The 20262-nt window shown below is 49.4% G+C and overlaps 1 protein-coding gene across 1 annotated transcript in view; it reads right to left on the reverse strand.

The window, feature by feature from the left end:
* The window catches only part of PTPRU (protein tyrosine phosphatase receptor type U), a 622411-nt gene that overhangs the window by 317021 nt on the left and 285128 nt on the right, over positions 1–20262 (reverse strand). Inside the window, exons 5-7 of the mRNA XM_084815602.1 lie at positions 15587–15702; positions 11662–11836; positions 9253–9546 (exon numbers count right to left, since the gene is read on the reverse strand). Coding sequence (XP_084671728.1) covers positions 9253–9546; positions 11662–11836; positions 15587–15702 — 585 coding nt within the window. The remainder of the gene's footprint in view (positions 1–9252; positions 9547–11661; positions 11837–15586; positions 15703–20262) is intronic.

A 20262-nucleotide genomic window follows, 5' to 3' on the forward strand; every position in this document is an offset into this window, starting at 1 on the left:
CGGCCACTATTTTATTCCACAGCCTGGCAGCGGATGGAGGCAACGCCCCGGAGCAGCCGCTGCCACCAGGTAGGGTCCGTCCTGGGGGGGGGGGGTTTGGGGGTGGAGGGGGGTGTAGTCCATTCCCACATGCCATTGGAGTCCATGGCAGATTTCTCCGCCATCCCTAGTCAGTGAGGTGTATGTTACTGAGGTGTGTGCAACTGTATGAGAGTGAGTTGTACCCTGTATGTAAGTTGTATGCGAGTTTGTGTGTGTGCGTGAGTATGCACATATATGGCCCCCTGCCACCCCAACAGACACACAGTGCAGCCCTCGGGCCTAAAAGGTTCCACACCCCAGCCTTAATGGCTATCTATGCACAAGCTTCACTAGAAAACCTTTGCCAGACACGGGGGGTCGCAACTGCTAATCTCCAGACTCTGCTGGAGAGGCAAGCTACTGGCCTGTATCTGCATTTGCAACAAAAAGGTGGAGAGGTCAAAAGCAGGGAGCACCTGCTAACAAAGGCTGTGTCACTACCATGCTCCAGGTGGGAAATCCCAGCCGAGATCCCTGGCATTGTTCAGGTCACGCCTCCGCCACGACGATCGAGTTGACGCTGCCCCAGAGTCACCTCTAGAGGAACAGCATTTGCATCAGCTGAGCTTGCCTTCCTTGCAAGGCTTCTGGAATGATACAGTGGAGCAAATGCTACAGGAGGGTATCGCTGGGGCGGGGGAGTGAATTCAAAGTGGAGCCCTGCACTTACTGGCACGTTTGGAGGCAGCGAATGTTCCAAAGCTCTTTCAAGGGTTTTTTAAAGGTTTTATTATTATTATTATTACGTTGTCATCGTGTGCAGCAAAGGGTTCCCGAGCTCCCACTGACATGGCTTCCCACACCAAGGGTGCTTTTTGCTTAAAAGCAATCATAACGTGCAGGCGCAGCCCCAGAAAAGAGAACACACCTATCATAACCAACTCAAGAGACGCTGTTATTAGCCACTAGACCACATACTTCCTAGAGTGTGGAAACACCGACAGCCATGAGTCACACATGCAGTGTTTAAGACTGGGTTGGGGGTAGGGTTGGTGGAGAATTTCTCCCCGAAACTTCGGGGGGCCGAGCGCCAACGTGTTCGGCCCCCCGAACACGTTTCGGGGAGAAATTCTCCGCACCCCCCCACCCCCCGCACACCTCCCCAGGATGGGACTTACCTTTGCCGAATGTCCCTCCCAGCAGCGGGTCCCGGCGGCGGTTCGTCGGGTCTTCGTCACGGGCGGGGGCGGCAGCCGATTTTTCGAACAGCTGCCGCCGCCGCCATTCCAATAAAACTAAAAAAAAAAACCGCCCCCGTGATAGGCTACGTGATGATTAATGTAGCCTATCCCGGCTAGATTTGCAAAGTCAGCCGTGATAGGCTACGTAAATCATCACGTAGCCTATCACGGGTGACTTTAAAAAAAAAAAAGCACGTACGGATAATGGCGGCCCCCATAGGGAGCCGCCATTCCCGTTCCTTATTTGGTCGCTGTAGTCTACGTAAAGATTACGTAGACTACAGCGACCAAATAAGGAATGCGAATGGCGGCTCCCTATGGGGGCCGCCATTTGCGTACGCGCTTTTTTTTTTAAGTCACCCCGTGATAGGCTACGTGACGATTTACGTAGCCTATCATGGCTGACTTTGGAGATCTAGCCGTGATAGGCTACGTTAATCGTCACGTAGCCTATCACGGGGCGTTTTTTTTGTTTTTTTAACTTTTAATTTCGCGGCCGGGCGAGGCGAGGCGCCTCCTCCTCGGCCTGAATTTTGGCCAGGCGAGGCAGGAAGCCTCCCCCCCCGGCCTGAACTTCGGGGGGAGAGCAGCGAAGCGCCTCCCCCCCACCGTGAAAAGCTGCGAGACCAGGTAAGTGGGTTTCGTGCACCCCTAGTTGGGGGGGGGTAAAAACAAAATGGAGGAAATTAGGGGGCATTTCCCACTTGTCACCACCATGTTTTTCACCCAAGGGTAAAGACTGGTGGAGCATTTTAAAGAAGGTGGATAGGTCAGTTGGGTTGTGGTGTGCTGCCTTCTAAATTAAGTATGGTTGCTGTTGTTTTTTGTGCTGAGGAGAGCACCGGAGGTTGGGGGGGTGATTCTGCAGGTTCTATATATCAGAGGTGGGCAGAAGATATGCCGCCAGATGTTTTGGACTGCACCTCCCAGTATTCCTGACAAGCAGCCAGGCTGGCAGGGCTTTATGTGAGTTGAAATCCAAAACATCTACCTTCTGACCACCCCTTCTGGAAAAGGAGGCACCACTGGACTGGGCCTAGAACACAGCTATTGAACCTCAGGCCAAATCCAATCTGCCTTGGGTCCTAATCTAGCCCTCTGGGGTTCCCCCTCTGGGGTTCCCCCTCTGGGGTTCCCCCTCTGGGGTTCCCCCTCTGGGCCATGTTCCCCTCCCCACATCAGTAAGTGGATCTCACTCTCTCCCCTCCATTGCCCATCATTTGGTGATTTCCCAGCATTTCTGCAATTTCTTCCCCATTCTGAATGGTTGAAATACTTCTGCTAAAGCTTAGTTCCTGGCAGTAAGAGCTTTAAGCTAAAATGTCCTGGTATTTTTGGTATTTGGCTGAAACGCCTAGCTCTGAGGAGGTCCTTCCTCAGAGCCAGGTATGGGAAGGGTATCACAGGAGGTCTTCTGGGACACTCCTTCCACAATGCCTGGCTCTGAGGAAGGACCCCCCCTCAGAGCCAGGCATTTTGTCCTGGCCAGCTCTGAGACGATTCTTGGCATGATCCAGAGAGGGGGCTGCTGAAAGCAGCCATTCATCCTCTGTTAATCTCAGAGCAAAACAGAGGGCAGGTGGCTGCTCTGGAGAGCCCTGGTAGCCACTCTCTCACTGTGGCATTTGTCTCAGTGGGAGAGTGGGACAACCAGGGCTTTCCGGAGGGTCACTAAGTGGGTGGCTGCTCTGGAGAGCCCCACCAGCCCCATTCTGGCAGGGCTCTCTGGAACACCTGCTGGAGGCGGCAGCAGCAGCAGCAGCAGCAGCAGCAGCAGGCCCTCTTGGCAGAGGGAGTGGCGCAGTTAACTGCTTTCCCTCCTTTGCTGCCTGAGATGGGGGATTCACCCTGTCTTATAGGAAGGCTGGCCCTGCTTCAGCCCCACCTACCACTAAAATGTGCCCCTCAAGAGCATACCCAATTGAAGGTGGAAGTCAGGCTGAAAGAGGTTCCCTGGACTAGAAGAAGAAAGTGGTGACAAAGAGGAGGAGGAGGAGGAACTGCCACCATCAAGCAGCAATTTCAGGGCACTTTCATGGGTTCCTGCCTCAGCAGGTACAAAACATGCCAACCTTGGCTCCACCTGCCAGGCTGGTCACTGGTTCCTCCTGGGCAAGATGGGGCATCACAGGGCTTCCTGCCTCAGTGGTACCTCAACTGAGCAACAATGTCTACCTGAGCTGTGGCATGTTTTATATTTCTGTCTCGCTCTTCAAGCCTGATTCCTTGCTAGGGTGGCCATTAATGAATTATAAAGGAAGGGGGAAAATGCAAAAAAAAAAAAAAAGCGATTTGCATAATATTTGCATATGCTAATTCATATGTATAGATGCAAATTTAGAAATAACTATAAATTAAATAGAAACACAGTGTATATTACCATAGTGCAGAGGACTGTGACAAGATAACCTGTGTGCCTGCCCATTCAGTCTGCTGTTCAGGTGCTAACAGTCGATGGGCAACAGTTCTTATCTTTAAAATGGAATTCAACAAGATGGCCCTTCAAATAAGGGATGCCTTCAAACAGCAGATTGTCGTCAGTAAGAGGACATGTGGCCACCCTACACCTGGCTTGTTCTCCAATTGTGCCTCCTGATTTGCCCTCTAGTCCTGATTTCTCTTTGCCCCTGAACCCCATTTCCTACCTCCAAATGCCCAGCCCTGACATCCTAATGATACCTGCTCTGCATAGGATGTCCCCCTTTTACCTTGAATATGGGAGTGTTCCCAGTTCCTGAGTCAGAAACAATGTATGATACGTTATGCAGTAGAATACTATATAGAATATCTCCAACTCAGTGGGTCATTATTGTGATGACCAATTCAGCTCTCATCCTCCCTTGCCTGGTTTAGAAAGGCAGGATCTCCAGCTCCACCTCAGAGTAGACGGCTGCAGCACAGAGGCAAGAATGCCACTCTTCCATTATGCCATATTACCTTCATGCCATTAGAGCAATAGGCACTTTCTCCAGGTCAGGAGCTGGCAACCCAGGTCCAACATGTGGTTAGTTTCTTCGATTGCTCTAAAGTTCGGTGACATTCCACACATGAGATTTTTTGTTTGCTTCCTTTTTAGAGTTGTTGGACAAATCTGGTTGGGGGGGTGGAGCTTGATGAGCTTTCCACACCTCAGCCCCCCAGTCTCTGTCCCATCTGGCCTCACTCAGTGTGCAACGAGTCAGGCCAGGTGACGGAATTTCCATAATGGGGGGGGGGGGTAAAAAGACATTTGTGCAAATTTTGGTTGGAAATTATACAAATGTGCATAATTTGTGTGAAGTGCAGCCATAATTTGCACAAAATATGCAAATGTACATAATTTACAGCCATAAATTGCACAACTTGTACAGATTTGCGTAATTTGCAGCCATAATTTGCACAGATCCTGAAAAGTCCCCAGAACTCAGGGAAACCATACAAAACCAAGCTGGCCCCACTGCAGAAGTTTGGCAAGCCCCCAAAGGGCCAGATTTCCCTATTCCTTTTTTTTTGTTTTTTGTTTTAGTATGAATATGTCAACTAAGGATTGGGTTTAAACAACTTGAATGTTTATATGATTTTTTTTTCATCCCCATGTAATTCTTCAACCTCTTCCTCCTTTTCTTCCAACACAGTCGTTGCCATTTCAAATCCTCCATGAAATTTCACCCCAACTCAAATATGGATTTTTAAAATGAGCCTTATACACACCCAGATATCACCCATACCTCTATAGGCAGATATTCAAATAAGCAAGAAAACTGAATAAAGGAAGGAAAATATTTTTTTTAAGGAGTGGGGGGTGTAAAGATGAAGAGTGGGAGAGGGAGAGGGAGAGAGAGAGAGAACACAGGAGGGGAGTTAAAAAAAACACCAGATGGTCCTCAATAAAGCTTTTAATGTGGCAGAAAATGTCCCCATATATTTTTATTTCTCTTACCCGTACCACAGTTTTCATGTCCTACATCTTCCTTGGCTTGTAGGTTCACTAACTAATCTCCAGATATCTAATGTCTGGTTAAATTTTGTCTTTCCACTTAGGTAGGGATGTACGTATTCCCCACCATCCATTCCAGTGGGAAATCCACAGTGGGGGGAAGCAATCCGTTCCTCCCCTGCCCCCGGAATCCTCACGGAGCGACTCTGCTCCACAGGAATTCTGCAGAGCCGAGGGCCACCACTTACCTGCAACCAGAGCCCTTTGCCTCCATGCCGATCGCCATTTTTTAAAAAATGGCAATCGGCAGGATGTGCCCATAGACTTTTACGCAAAATAGAGCGATGAATCTTGCGTAAATATGTAGACTTATATGCAAGATTCACAGCTTTTTTAAAAAAAAAATGGCGATCGGCATGATGTGCCCACAGACTTTATACACGAAATAGAGCTGTGAATCTTGCATATAAGCCTATGAACACAGACTTATATGCAAGAGTCCCGGCCCTACTTTGTGTATAAGTCTATGGGCACATCCTACCAATTGCCTTTTTTTTTTGTAATAGCGATCGAGCACGGAGGCAGCCATGCCATCCTGCACAGAATCCTCCAGGAGAGGAAGTAAGTGGTGCTGATCCACCGTGGATTCCTAAGGCCGGATTCCAAAGAATTTGGCCTCATCTGAATCCACAGCAGATTTCTCTAACATCCCTACATTTAGGTAATACTAGGGATGTCAGAGAATTCCGCCACGGATCTCGGGGAGGCCAAATGCCAGCGCATTCGCCCCCCCCGAAATCGGTGGCGGAACAGTCTGCCCCCCCGCCCCCCCCCGGGATGAGACTTACCTGGGGCGGATCTTCTTGGCGGCGGCGGCGGCTCCAGTGGCAGCTCCAGTGGCGGTTCGGCGGCAGCGGCGGCCGGTCTTCCGACCGGCTGCCACCGCCGCCGCCGCCATTTCCAGTTAAAAAAAAGAAAAAGTGATAGGCTACGTAAATGTTTACGTAGCCTATCACAGCTGACTTAAAAAAAAATCACGCGCGTATGCAAATGGTGGCGGCCATGGCCGCCACCATTTGTGTTCCTTATTTTGGCATGTCTTAGCCTACATAAACATTTATGTAGACTAAGGCGGCGAAAATAAGGGGAACGCAAATAGCGTAGATGTCCGGCTGCTGGCGGAGCCGGCCGGCGGCTCCGCAGAATCCCTGCGGAGCGGAGCCGGCTGGCCAGGATTCCGGGGGGGAGGAACGGAGCGCCTCTCCCCCTGGCCAGGATTCCGGGGGGAGGGACAGAACGCCTCCCCCCCAGCATCAGCATAATCCGCGGAAAGGTAAGTCACTTTCGTACATCCCTAGGTAATACTGATCTTTTAGCAGCCGATGCCTCCTGACTGATAAAACCCTGTTATGAGAAACATCTCTTTCAGCCTGAGGAGCCAGGACAACCTTACCCATCCCTCCACTCCCCTTCCAGATTTAAACATGAGCATTCCCTGCGGCGGATTTCTCTAACATTCTCTAACCCTGTTATGAGAAACATCTCCATGGCCTTGAATTCTCAGCTTAGAGAATCAGGTACCACATCCTCGGAGAAATGTGGCAGCTATAGCCATACTATTTTTAAAGCTCACCCTCTTTCAGTCTGAGGAGCTAGGACAACCGTACCCATCCTTCCACTCCCCTTCCAGATTTAAACATGAGCATTCCCTGCCATAGGCCATGGGCATCAGCAGCTGCTGAACCACATTGTCCCTGTCCTTTTATTAATCCACCTGCTGCCAACAAGCTGTGACTGTCCCTTTACTCAGTTGCTGAAGCAAGGATCATTTGTCAGTTTAGCATGGCCTCTGTTGGTGAACAAAGCCATAAATCTGGATCACAAGAGGTGGCTTCTGTGGAAAGGAGGCAGTTCATTGGAAAGAATTCTCTTTATTTCCCTTTGCGGTCTTCAGCTAGTCATTAGCCCTTGTCTAATTACAAGCATCACTGACAGCAAACACATCCACCTTGGAGACAGCCAAGGACTTAAGGAATGTTCTAATACCATCCCAGTTAGACAGACCTAAGTGTACTTAGTAGCTTTCATGGGTCTCCAGCAAACAACATGCCAACCATCACCCTCTAGATGAAGCCACTTCATTGACCCACAACTCTTGAACTCAAAGTGACTCAACTACTGATTCTCAACATGTCAAGGAGGCAGTACACACAACCTTCTCCCCAAGACAACTCCAAAGCATATATTGATTGGGCCAGCAACAGAGATAGAGAGGTGGAGGGAAGGAGAATAGTTTGTTGCAGATGAAGAGAAGTTAATACAACAACACCGTTAAAAGCTAATTGAGAGCCAATGTAGTGTAGTGGTGAGAGTGACAGATTGGGAGCCGGGAGATCCATGTTCTAGTCCCCACTTAGCCAGGGAAGCTCACTGGGTGACTTTGGGCCAGTCACAGACTCTCAGCCCAACCTACCTCACAGGGTTGTTGTTGTGAGGATAAAACAGGGTGGGGAGGAGGATAATGTAAGTTGCCTTAGGTTCCTTGCAAGAGGAAAACAGGTGGGATATAAATGCAATAAATAAATAAATAAATACTACATAAGAGCACAAATAAGAGGCCACATGTGACATCCTGACCCACCCAATCCTTCTCAGTGTGACATGGGGGGTTGTGAGCTGCATTGTTCATCTGTTAATTAGCAAAGAACCCATCTATATGACAGGCTGCATATCCTGACCTCGTCACCCTTGAAATCTTTTCCTTGACCCCTGATTTCTCTTTGCCTGTCCCACCTCTCCTGAAGGTACCAGCCTATCTGCCATTGTCTTTGCAAAGTGAGTTGTCACAGCCCTTTGGCCACCATTGGTGCAGTCTGGGTTCTTGCAGCTATGCTAATGGTGAAGATTCAAAATTCCAGTTTAGGCACAATAAGACACTGCATGACATTTGTCCATCTTGCCTTGGATTGTCAACTCGGACTGGCAGCTGCCCTCCAGGGTCACAGGCAGAGCTCATTCCCATTGCCTGTTACCTGCTCCTTTTAACTGGAGGTGCCAGGGATCAAATTTAGAGGTGCCAGGGATCAAACCTGGGACCTTCTGCTTGCAAAGCAGGTGACCTACCACTGAACTATGGCCCGTCCACAATTTGGAGGTCCATTAGCCATATTTATTAAAGTGTAGTAAGTATTGCAGAGATGCCATGCGCATCCAAATGACCCCTTGTTAGTGCAAATCTCTGAAGTGGTTTTCGAATCTTTCCATGGAAACAGACCTCTGGATGGATGGGGCTTGCTAGGATCAATGCGTAAATTGCTATTGCCTCAAGCAAGGTCTCAGACACAAGAGCCTAGAAGAAAACCACACTCCCGAGCCTCTTCCTACTAAGCAGCATGTGCAGCTTTGCACTTTGCTGATTACATGACTTTACTACTAAACTGGAAGTGCAGAAAGCAGTATCGCACACATGCGCGCGCACAAACACACACAGATCCAGGATTGCATGAGACTTTGTGCTAGAATCCTTCATGCTGGAATCTCCTGGACAAGAGTGAATGCTGTCTTGTAGAAAAACCATCACCATTCCCTAAGGATGCTGGAGAAATACAGGACGGACTAAAATGAGCTCAGATTTCCAAGAATCCAACCTGCAGAATCGGCTGCAGAGTGACCCCCTCGGGCCGCGTGGAGTCTGTAGACTTTCAGATGATTTTTTTTAATACCTTCCCAAAATTTACGCATATAAATTCAGAGGAAAATACGTAAGTTTCTGCTGAGGAAACATTGAATGGAATGGGGGACAATATGCGGAATGTTACATACTAAGGTAAATTATGTAAATACTTACATAATTATTTACATTTTTTTTCCACATGATGAAAAAAAAAATATTTTCATCCATCTGTGAGTGGACAACAGAACAAAAGGCACCTGACAATCCATGAAACACAGATGGAGCGGATTTTACACAGTCCATACATCCCTACCATTCTCCTTTGAATATATTTGAAGAGGCTTGAACAACTGGACATCCCAATACAGTGAAGCTCTCTGAAAAGCCATGAAAGCTCCTACCTGCACACTTCGTCCTGCTGATGAGGGGAGGGCCAGGTTTGCCAGTCCCTCCGTCCCCTGGCCGGGTGAGCAGGACACTGATCTCGTATTCTGTGTCAGGATCCAGGTGCCACAATTTGTAGGTCTGCATGTTCACAGCGTGCACTTCCGACCAAGGTCCAGAGGTCATACGGTACTCAATTTCCTTCCTGACAATCGGACCGTCCCCGATGATGGAGTTGGTGTTAAGCTGGATGATCAGGTATGTTGAGCCTGCTCTCAGCAGCTGGGGGGGTGCAATGGGTGTGGGGGGCTCTGTTCAAAAAAGAAAGAGACAAACAAGCAGTTGTAGATCACAAGCTGAATATGAGCCAACAATGTGATGTGGCTGCAAAAAAGGCAAATGCTATTTTGGGCTGCATTCATAGAAGTATAGCTTCCAAATCCCAGGAAATACTAGTTGTCCTCTACTCAGCATTGGGAAGGCCTCATCTGGAGTACTGTGTCCAGTTCTGGGCACCACATTTTAAGAAGGATGCAGACAAGCTGGAGAGGGTTCAGAGGAGGGCAACAAAGATGATCAGGGGACTGGAAATAAAGCCCTATGAAGAGAGACTGAAAGAACTGGGCATGTTTAGCCTTGAGAAGAGAAGACTGAGGGGAGATAGGATAGCACTCTTCAAGTACTTGAAAGGTTGTCACAGAGAGGAAGGCCAGGATCTCTTCTCGATCATCCCAGAGTGCAGGACACAGTAATGGGCTCAAGTTACAGGAAACCAGATTCCGGCTGAACATCAGGAAAAACTTCCTGACAGTTAGAGCAATACGACAATGGAACCAATTCCCTAGGGAGGTGGTGGGCTCTCCCACACTGGAAGCATTAACGACGAGACTGGACAGCCACCTGTCAGGGATGCTGGGACTTGGATTCCTGCACTGAGCAAGGGGTTGGACGCGATGGTCTTATAGACCCCTTCTAACCCTACTATTCTATGATTCTATGATGGAACAGACCTTGCTACAAACCTTCAGGTGGTGATCACGATGAAGATGGCCTTATACAGAAGGGATGCTAGGATTTGTGCTGGGATAGCAGGAAGATCAGAAACAGTGGGAGTTTCCTCTGCCCTACTCGTCAATTGCATTATTGGTCAATTGCATTACTGCTCAACTGCTAGTTCTATAGCAGGAAGGTCTGAAACAGCAGGAGTATCTTCTACTACTTCTATTGGTCAATTGCATTACTGGTCAATTGCATTACTGATCAATTGGTAGTTCTATATTAGGACGGTCAGAAAAAGTGGGTTCTGACTCCTCTGCTGGTTCTATTGGTCAATTGCATTATTGATCCTTTGTTTTTAACTTGTTCATTTATTGTTAGAGAGGGGTGGTGGTTATGTTTACTGCTCTATCATTTTGTTTTTTATTTGTATGATTACTGTTCAATTATAAAATCACCTTATGGTGGAAAGGCAGCTGAAAACCTCTGGAGGGTGCAGCCACCGACCCAAATCAAGCTGAGATTAGGGGATTTGTATGTGAAGGTTCCGATTCCCATACACAAGACATGGGGACAGATTGTGGGTATTTTCCCCTAAAATCTTGGCTGCCTTCCCATACTAGCCAATTCTAAGCAAAACTAAGCAACACAGAGCCCTTCCAACACCTTCCCGCATGCCCTCCCATGCCCTCCCATGCCCATGCCCCCCCACACACACACACACGCACACAGTGTCACAGCACAGATCGTACACTTACGGTGCTGTGGAAGCTTTCATAATAAGTAAGATGTTGTGGACCCCTGACTGGGTCCAGGCATCATTGGGCTCCCCCTGCCTGCACCCCTGGACTGCGCCCACTGAGTCCCTGGCCTCACCCCTGCTCGCACCATTCTGGACACTCCCTGCACTCATCCAGACCCTTCTGAGAGCGTCCGCCATTTTGCTGATGTCTTACGAAGAAAGGAGCTCATTAAAAGTGTGCATACTTAAATATGTGCACATTCGGGCTGTGAAAGCTTGATCTACGCAGTATGGGGGTGGGTTCATACATCCCAGTAATAAGTAATACTCAACTACACCTGTCAATTGAACTGAGCAAAGGATATGCAAGGAAAGCACTGTCTTTGCCTTTCTTCCCCCTCTTCCAATTGTGTGTGTGTGTGTGTGTGTGTGTGTGTGTATAATGACCTGCAAAAACCAGTCATCACAGAATTTGGGAGGGTTCTGCTGCTATGGGTAAGCATGAGCCAAGCTGCCAGATCTCTATACCTGTCTATTCCCTTTCTCCCAGCTTTGGTTTGCTGGAAAACCAGCATCTGTCACTGAATCAGATTCAAAAATCCATCCCCAGAGTTTTTTTTTAACTTTCCAGGCCTACCCTCTCCCATCATGAGCCAAAGTCAATCGTGAAACATCCACCAATGCATACCTTTCACAATAAGCTCTGCGAAGTTGGAGACACCAGAGCCCCTGCCAGACTGGGTGACACAGCGGTAAAAGTCCTGATCTCCCTTAGAAACCTTATCCAGCTGAAAAGTAGCCAGGAATCTCCGGTGGCTAATGTGTTTCACAGAGGCAGCCGGTACAATCACGCCATTTTGCCTCTGCCATCCAGAAAGCAAAAAGAAAAAGGGAAAATAGATGAGTTTGGATTCCCTTGTGTATCTTGTCTCATTTAAGCACATGAGAAGCATACCTTAATCTAGGTCTGAACCACAATTTCATGGGCAAACATTTTCAGAATGAAAAAAAGGAGGGTTTCTTGCAGGGGGAGTGGGGTACCATAATGTCCTTCATAAAACTTAAAACTTCTTCTTTTTTTTCTTTTTTGGCACAATGTCTCTCCTCTGCCCACTTTTAAGAGATCAGGGAGCCAGTAGACTAATGTCATGATGCAACATAGCCAAGCAGATCTGGCCATGTGACATGTCACAAAGCCAATCAAGAGTGAAGGCAATACTTCCCATCCTTACTCTGAATGGGTGAATATTTCCATCTCATTTCTCAGCCTCCATCAAACTATCACCAAAAAGGGGGATGTGTTTCACTGGGGTAAGAGTAAAGTTTATAATGAAACGTTATGAAGGTCTGAGGCCTACAGAAGCAAAGGAGGGGCGGGGAAGGTCAGGCTTAGAGGCCTGGAGTTTTCTGTTGGAAAGAGGTAACCCTGAAAAGAGTAGTTTCATTTCTCTGGTTATGTTTCTGTTTCAATTCTCCACTTAAGTTTCATTTCTTCAGGTATGAAGCAGTATTTTTGGTTTTGAGGGAGGAGGGTATATAAAGTAGGGCTGTGCACTGCTTCAGCCCGAGGCCCAAACCCCGAGTCAAAGTGGGCTGCTTCGGGCCACTTTTTGCCCCCTCCAAGGAGAAACGGAGAGGACACAAAGTGGCCCAGAGTGGGTCAGGGGCTCGGTGTGCTTCGCCCCCAGGCCAGCCCCACTCCCCCAGTGCCTCCAGGTCCTTACCTGCCCCGCCTCCTCCTCGCTGCCTCTGCTGCCACGCCATGGCACCGTTTCCGCCACAGTGCCACCACTGCGCCACATCCTGAGGCCTGGACGCGCAGCAACTCTTCTTCCAGTGAGTCACCATTTTTAAAATGGCAACCTCCTGGAAGTTCCAGGAAGCTGTCATTTTAAAAATGATGATTCCCTGCAAGAAGAGTCTCCATGCGTCCAGGCCTCAGGAGATGGTGGCACTGGCAGTGAAAGTGGAAGCAGCCCACCGCCGCCCACTGCCACCATCTCCTGAGGCCTGGATGCGTGGCAACTCTTCTTGCAGCTAGGGATGGGGGAGAATTTCTCCCTGAAACTTCGGGGGGCTGAGCGCCAACACATTCGGTCCTCCAAAGGTTGTTTGGGGAGAAATTCTCTGCCCCCCCGCCCCCCGCCCCCCCCCCCCGGGATGGGACTTACCTTTCACGAATGTCCCTCCCGGCGGCGGGTCCCGGCGGCGGTTCGGCAGGTCGTCAGGGGCGGGGGCAGCAGCCGGTCTTTTGACCGGCTGCCGCTGCCGCCATTACAAGAAAAGTAAAAAAAAAAAAAAACACCCCTGCGATAGGCTACATAACGATTAACGTAGCCTATCACGGCTGACTTTGCAGATCTAGCCACGATAGGCTACGTAAATCATTACGTAGCCTATCACGGGGCTTTTTTTTTTTTTTACTTTTCTTTTGAAGTTCATGGCCGGGGAGATGGGGTGCTTTTCCCCAGCCTGAATTTCGGCTGGGCAAGGCAGGAAGCCTCCCCCCCGGCCTGAATTTCGGCTGGGCGAGGCGGGAAGCCTCCCCACCGGCCTGAATTTCGGCTGGGCAAGGCGGGAAGCCTCCCCACCCCGGCCTGAACTTTGGGGGGAGAAGCAAAGCACCTCCCCCCCACCGCGAAGCAAGCTGCGAGACCAGGTAAGTGACTTCCGTACATCCCTACTTGCAGCAAGTCACCATTTTAAAAATGGTGACTCCCTGGAAGAAGAGTTGCCGCGCATCCAGGCCTCAGGAGGCGGCAGAGTTGGCGAAGACAGCAGCAGCAGACAGTGGCACAATGGAGAAGGCGGCAGAGGAAGAGGCGGCAGCAGCAGAGGAGACAGTGGCCCAGGTAAGGATCTGGGGGTGATGGGGGAACCTTCTTCAGGGCCGAAGAAGGGCAGGGGCCCCCCGAATCTGCCTGAGCCAGATTGGGCACACCTCAGAAGCTGCCAAGCGGCTTCTGAGTCGGATCAGGGGGTCCCTGCACAGCCCTAATATAAAGAGACTGAGAGAGCCAGTAACAGGAGAGACAGCCAGAGCCTGAAGTGAGAGCAGGGTCTGAAGAGTGAGCAGGGAGAAGTCTTAAGGACAGTTAGGGTAAAGGAACTTGCATTTTGCAACTTTTATTCTCTTTTAATGCGTTTTGTGTATCACTCAGTTCGATTGTGTAAATACCTTTAGTTGTGATTGCTTGCTTTAATTTACTAGTAAACTGTTGTGGTTAAAACCCTGTGTCTAGAGTGTCAGTCACCCCACATCCCCAGCCTAAACCCCACATTACTGGGAAGGGGAAGTTTAAAAGAAGGAAGATGAGACTCTTAAGGAGGCAAGAGATCCTTAAGGAGTTGTTCAGGCAGTCCAGGTTATAAGGGGAACCTTGACACATGTCCTGCCCCTTCTTTTGGTTCAGCCCTCTTCTTTCACTCACTCTCATTTTGCAACTTGCTGGCCATCCTCCCCTTCTCCCCGAAAAGGGAAATGAAACCCCATATTATTACAAAGAAGCACTAGAATGTTTATCTTTTCATGTAATGGCTAGGGATGGCGGAGAATTTCTCCACGAAACTTCGGGGGGCCGAGTGCCAACGTGTTCGGCCCCCCGAACAAGTTTCCAGGAGAAATCCTCCGCACCCCCCCCCCGCACCCCGCACCCCCCCCAGGACGGGATTTACCTTCACCGAATGTCCCTCCTGGTGGCTGGTCCGGCCGGCGGTTCGGTGGGTGTTCGAACGAGGCGGGAGCGGCAGCCGGTCTTTTGACCGGCTGCCGCCGCCACCATTGCAATGAAAGGGAAAAAAAAAAAAACTTCCCCTGATAGGCAAGATGTTTGCAAAGTCAGATTTGCAAAGTCAGCCATGATAGGCTACGTGAATCGTCACGTAGCCTATCAGGGGAAGTTTTTTGTTTTTTTTTTTACTTTCGCGTTCACGGCCAGGCGAGGCGAGGCACCTCCTCCCCTGCCTGAATTTCGGCCGGGCGAGGCAGGAAGCCTCCCCCCCGGCCTGAATTTCAGCTGGGCGAGGCGGGAAGCCTCCCCCCCCAGCCTGAACTTCGTGGGGGGACCAGCGAAGTGCCTCCCCCCCACCGCAAACGGCCGTCGACGACAGGTAAGTGACTTTCGTCCACACCTAGTAATGGCATAAACTGAACATGCAGTCAAAGGGTGTTTGGGCAAAGTAAAACTGAAACACCCATCTTCCTCTCATATAAAGAACATTTCCACAAGCCTAAAGCTGATTGGGCTTCAGGAAATTGTCGGCACCTCAACAGTTCTGGAGACTCCCAGATGAAAGATGGTCAACTCATAGTCTGTGGGGAGAAGGTTGCTGGCAAGGGACATCGGGACAGAAAGCCCATTCTTACCTTCTCCGACTCCCTCCCAGTATGTGGTACACCAGCCTTCCTCAACCTTGTGCCCTCCAGATGTGTTAGACTACAACTCCCAGCATGTCCCAACCATCAACATTCTATACTTCAGTCATTATTTCAACAAATGGTATGCCAAAAGGGCCAGGCAGAACACATGACCCACCCAGCAGGAAGCATCAAGACAGGGAACTGTGCAGGGTGCCCATGAGGAGTAACCATGATCACCTTCAGCCCCACCTACCTGCATGAGGAACCTCTCGGCTTCAGAAGCCTTGCCGGCAGCCACACATTGGAAGGTGGCGTTCTGTCCAGCGTTTACCTCCACATCACCCAGGCGGGAAAAATGAGGTGCTTTGGCTGCCAGAATATGGAGAGAAAAATAAATAATGCATGCATCCCTGAAATCGGATTTCTTTCTCTCCTCTTCCCTGCCTCCCCACCCATACCAATATAATATAGCTTAATGGTTAAAAGAATCTCAACTCGGCCATAACCTCACTGTTTCTCAGTCTCAATCTGTAATATGGGTAGCGATACTGGTAGACTTTACAGTAAAGCTGAAATTCAGTGGCCTCTCCAAATTCACCTCCTCCTTTGCAGGTGACAAAAATGGGGTAGGGGGCATTTTGGTAATGGAGGCACAAGTAAAACATCAAAGGTTGGGGGGTACTTACTAGGGAAGTTTGGATTTTGTAAAATCCATTCCATTTGCATTTTGCAAATTGTGAGGTGCCTTTTGTTCCGTCGCCTGCTCATTTGCTCTGCTCATTGGCAGAATTGGATTTTTCCCAATTTCCTGAATTCGTGCAAATTCACATTTGCACAAATCTGCATTTGCACAGGTCTCCACCACCACCCCTCCCACCCCCTGCACATTTTCATGCTTTAGCCTATGCAGGAAATTCGTATTTTTGGCCTTTGTTTTTAATATGTATTTTTCGGTGACTAAATTTGTATAACATTCCAGAAAGTAACAACAACAACAACAAAAACAGTCTGCAAGTCTCCAGAATCCATGCGAGTTGGGTAAAGCCAGTCTACGGCAGAAAATGAGGGTGAGATTCATAGAAATCCAAACTCATTTGATTTCATTGCAGATTTCTCAAACATCCCTAGGTATCACTAATGGTGGCTAGGGATGGCAGAGAATTCCTCCACGGGCTCCAGTGAGGCCGGACTGTTAAGAATCCAGCCCCCGCGGTGTCTGTGGCAGAACACAGCAATCCCCCCTGCCACTCCGCGAAGCCTGCGTGGACCGGATCCTACCTGCCTCTAGCAGGTCCGGATCCAACCACTGCTGTCCTCCATCCGGGCTGTGGCCGTGAATAGCGTCGTGCGTAATGGACGCCATTTGCGTTCCTGCAGGTAGCCGTGATAGGCTACATATATACTAAGGTAGTTTATCACGGCTACCCGCAGGGATGCAAATGGTGTCCGCTACACCATTTGCATCCCTGCTTTAGCCATGATAGGCTACGTAAGTATATACGTAGCCTATCACAGCGCAAGCAGGAACGTAAATGGCATCCCCTACACAGGATGCCATTTGCATCTGCAGTTGCCCGGCAGCGGACGGAGGCCTGGCTGCGGATCAGTCTGGCCGGCAGCTCCGCAGCCTTGCCGCAGAGCGGAGCCGGCCAGGCAGAATTCTGGGGAGAGGAACTGATCGCCTCCCTCCCATAGAGGATTCCAGGGAGAGGAACTTATCGCCTCCCCCTGGCAGACCCTAGTGGACCCATGTAAGTGGGGTTTCGTACACCCCTAATGGTGGCAGCAGTTTTCCCAGGAGAATTGGGGGGGGCAACTGCCACCAAAAGGACTTCTACAGCTGCCACCACAGATGGCAAGAAGTAAAAGAAAAAGAAGCCACTGCCACTGGCACAACCAATGGTAAGTGCCTCCATAAATCTTTAGAAAAATCTCTTCCCCACCCCCATCAACTGGCACTCAAATTGCCCCCCTCCCAAACTTTGAGCAAAAAGTTCAAACTTTTAGCCCTAAGATAGGGTATGTAAAATACTTCAGACATATAATCATTTTCATAAATAACTACTGAATAGTATTATCACATTTTGCAATTAAGTTAAAATACAGGTAACAAAAAGGAATAACAACACATAACAATATAACAAGATCACTAATTAAGAGAAAAAGGAAACTAAAATGAAGCTCACTACCTATTGAGAGAGTTTGGACGCATACATTTATGTTGATGAATCTGTCAGGAAGAAATGCAACTGCATTTGATTGGAAAGTGATTAGAGGTCTACGAAGGAGAAAAAATGGAAACCAAGGTGCCATAACTTCCTTTTAAATACTGGAATGCCTTGTTTGCTGCAATTGCCAATTAAATTTGGACATAATCATGGCCTTCCAAATTTTATAACTCCACTGCTATTTAGAAGGCTGCTTGGTAGACTTCCAGTTATGTCCTACACAGGATTTTGCTGCTCTTAGGGATGTACGAAAGTCACTTACCTTTGCGGAGCGTGGATTTGCAGTGGGGGGAGGTACTCCATCCCTCCCCCCAGAATCCTCCCTAGGCCGGCTCCGCAGAGCTGCTGGCCAGGGCTGTCCGCAGCCAGAGTTCTGGCTGCGGACGGGTGGCTGTGGACGCAAATGGCGGACACAAATGGCAGCCATTTGCGTCCTGCGAAGCTGCCGTGATAGGCTACGTGAGTATTTACGTAGCCTATCACGGCAAGCCAAAAAAAAAAACAGTGTATGCAAATGGCAGCGGTTACGGCGGCCACCATTTGTGTTCACTATTTTTAGCCGTTTTAGCCTGTGTAAATATTTACATGGGCTATTACGGTGAAAAACAAGCGGAACACAAATAGCTTAGTGGGCGCCATTTGCGTTTCTCCCCCCCCCCCCCATTTTAGCCTACATAAATATTTACGTAGGCTATTACGGCAAAAAAAACAGAACGCAAATAGCACCCACTAGGCTATTTGCATTCCCCTTGTTTTGCGCCGTAATAGCCTACGTAAATATTTACGTAGGCTAAAACGGCTAAAAATAGGGAACACAAATGGTGGCCGCCGTAGCTGCCACCATTGGCATACGCTGTTGTTGGTTTTTTTGGCTTGCCGTGATAGGCTATGTAAATACTTACGTAGCCTTTCACGGCCTCCACAGGGACACAAAAGGCATCCCTGCGTTAGCCGTGATAGGCTACGTAAGTATTTACGTAGCCTACCACGGCTATGATGAAGAAGTGAATGGCGGCTGCAGGGCGGCCGCCATTCCCAAGTCAGCACGGATGGCAGCAGGTAAGTGCTCCATTTTGCAAGCCTTTTGTGTGTGGGGGGGGTGGGGGCTTCGTTCCCCCATGGATTTCGGGGGGCCGAATGCACTGGCATTCGGCCTCACCGAGATCCGTGGCAGAATTCTCTGACATCCCTAGCTGCTCTACACAATTGCTTAAGAAGTTCTCTCCGCAGGAATCCAGGGTCATAAGGTTGAAAATGATGATGCAGCGTAGCTTTAAGAGTGACATGTGGTCTAATGCAGAGAAATTCCTGGCACTAATCTGCAACCATGTCCTAAGACTCCCACTGTGTATTACTACCCAATGCGTCCAACTCCAAAGCCATATTTGTAAGGTAACTAGAGATGTACGAAAATTCCGCCACGGATCTCGGGGAGGCCGAATGCCAGCGCATTCGGCCCCCCAAAATTGGTGGTGGAACGGCCCCCCGCCCCCCAGGACGGGACTTACCTTGGGCGGATCTTCCTGGCAGCGGTGGCTCCGGTGGCGGTTTGGCGGTGGCAGCCGGTCTTCCGACCGGCTGCCGCCGCCACCATTTCCAGTTAAAAAAAAAAGTGATAGGCTACGTAAATGTTTAAGTAGCCTATCACGGCTGACTTAAAAAAAAACAACAACACACGCACACACGCAAATGGCGGCGGCCATGGCCGCCACCATTTGCGTTCCTTATTTTGGCACATCTTAGTCTACGTAAACATTTACGTAGACTAAGATGGCGAAAATAAGGGAAACGCAAATAGCGTAGCATCTACGCGATTTGTGTTCCCCTTATTTTCGCTGTCTTAGTCTACGTAAATGTTTACGTAGACTAAGACGTGCCAAAATAAGGAACGCAAATGGCGGCGGCCATGGCCACCGCCATTTGCGTACGTGCGGCCTTGTTGTTGTTGTTGTTTTTAAGTCAGCCGTAATAGGCTACATAAACATTTATGTAGCCTATCACGGCTGACCACAGGGACGCAAACGGCAGCAGCTATGGCTGCCGCCATTTGCGTCCCTGCTAGCCAGCGGCCGGATGTCTGGCTGCTGGCGGAGCCGGCTGGTGGCTCCACAGAATCCCTGCGGAGCACAGCCGGCCAGCCAGGATTCCGGGGGGGGGGGGGAGGAACGGAGCGCCTCCCCCCCGGCAAGGATTCCGGGGGGAGGGACGGAACGCCTCGCCCCCAACCATAAACATAATCCACGAAAGGTAAGTACTTTTCGTACATCCCTAAAGGTAACGTATGAAGCTGCTTTATATGAGATTGGACCATTCATTCATCTAGCCCAGGACTGTCTCCATGGACCAGCAATAAGAGTGGCCAGGTGTTGCCTGGATGCGCCTGATCTCATCTGATCTCGGAAGCTAAGCAGGGTCAGCCCTGGTTAGTACTTGGATGGGAGACCACCAGGGAATCAGGCTTCCTGCATTGAGCAGGGGGTTGGACTCAATGGCCTTGTAGGCCCCTTCCAACCCTAGGATTCTATGATTCTACATCCTCTACAGAGGATGCTCCTCTATTTGATGGTGTCCTCTGTTAGAAAGGCTGTCCATTTGAAGTCCGATTTAAAGGTAAGGAGCCTTAAGAAGGGAGAGTGTGGCTGCCTATTAACAGTTAGCACATGCACTGAACACTGAGCAGCTACATGGGACACCTGGTCAT

The sequence above is a fragment of the Heloderma suspectum genome, chromosome 10, assembly GCF_057233095.1.
Source record: "Heloderma suspectum isolate Gila_16-S chromosome 10, 16-S_ref, whole genome shotgun sequence".
Classification (NCBI taxonomy): Eukaryota; Metazoa; Chordata; class Lepidosauria; order Squamata; family Helodermatidae; genus Heloderma; species Heloderma suspectum.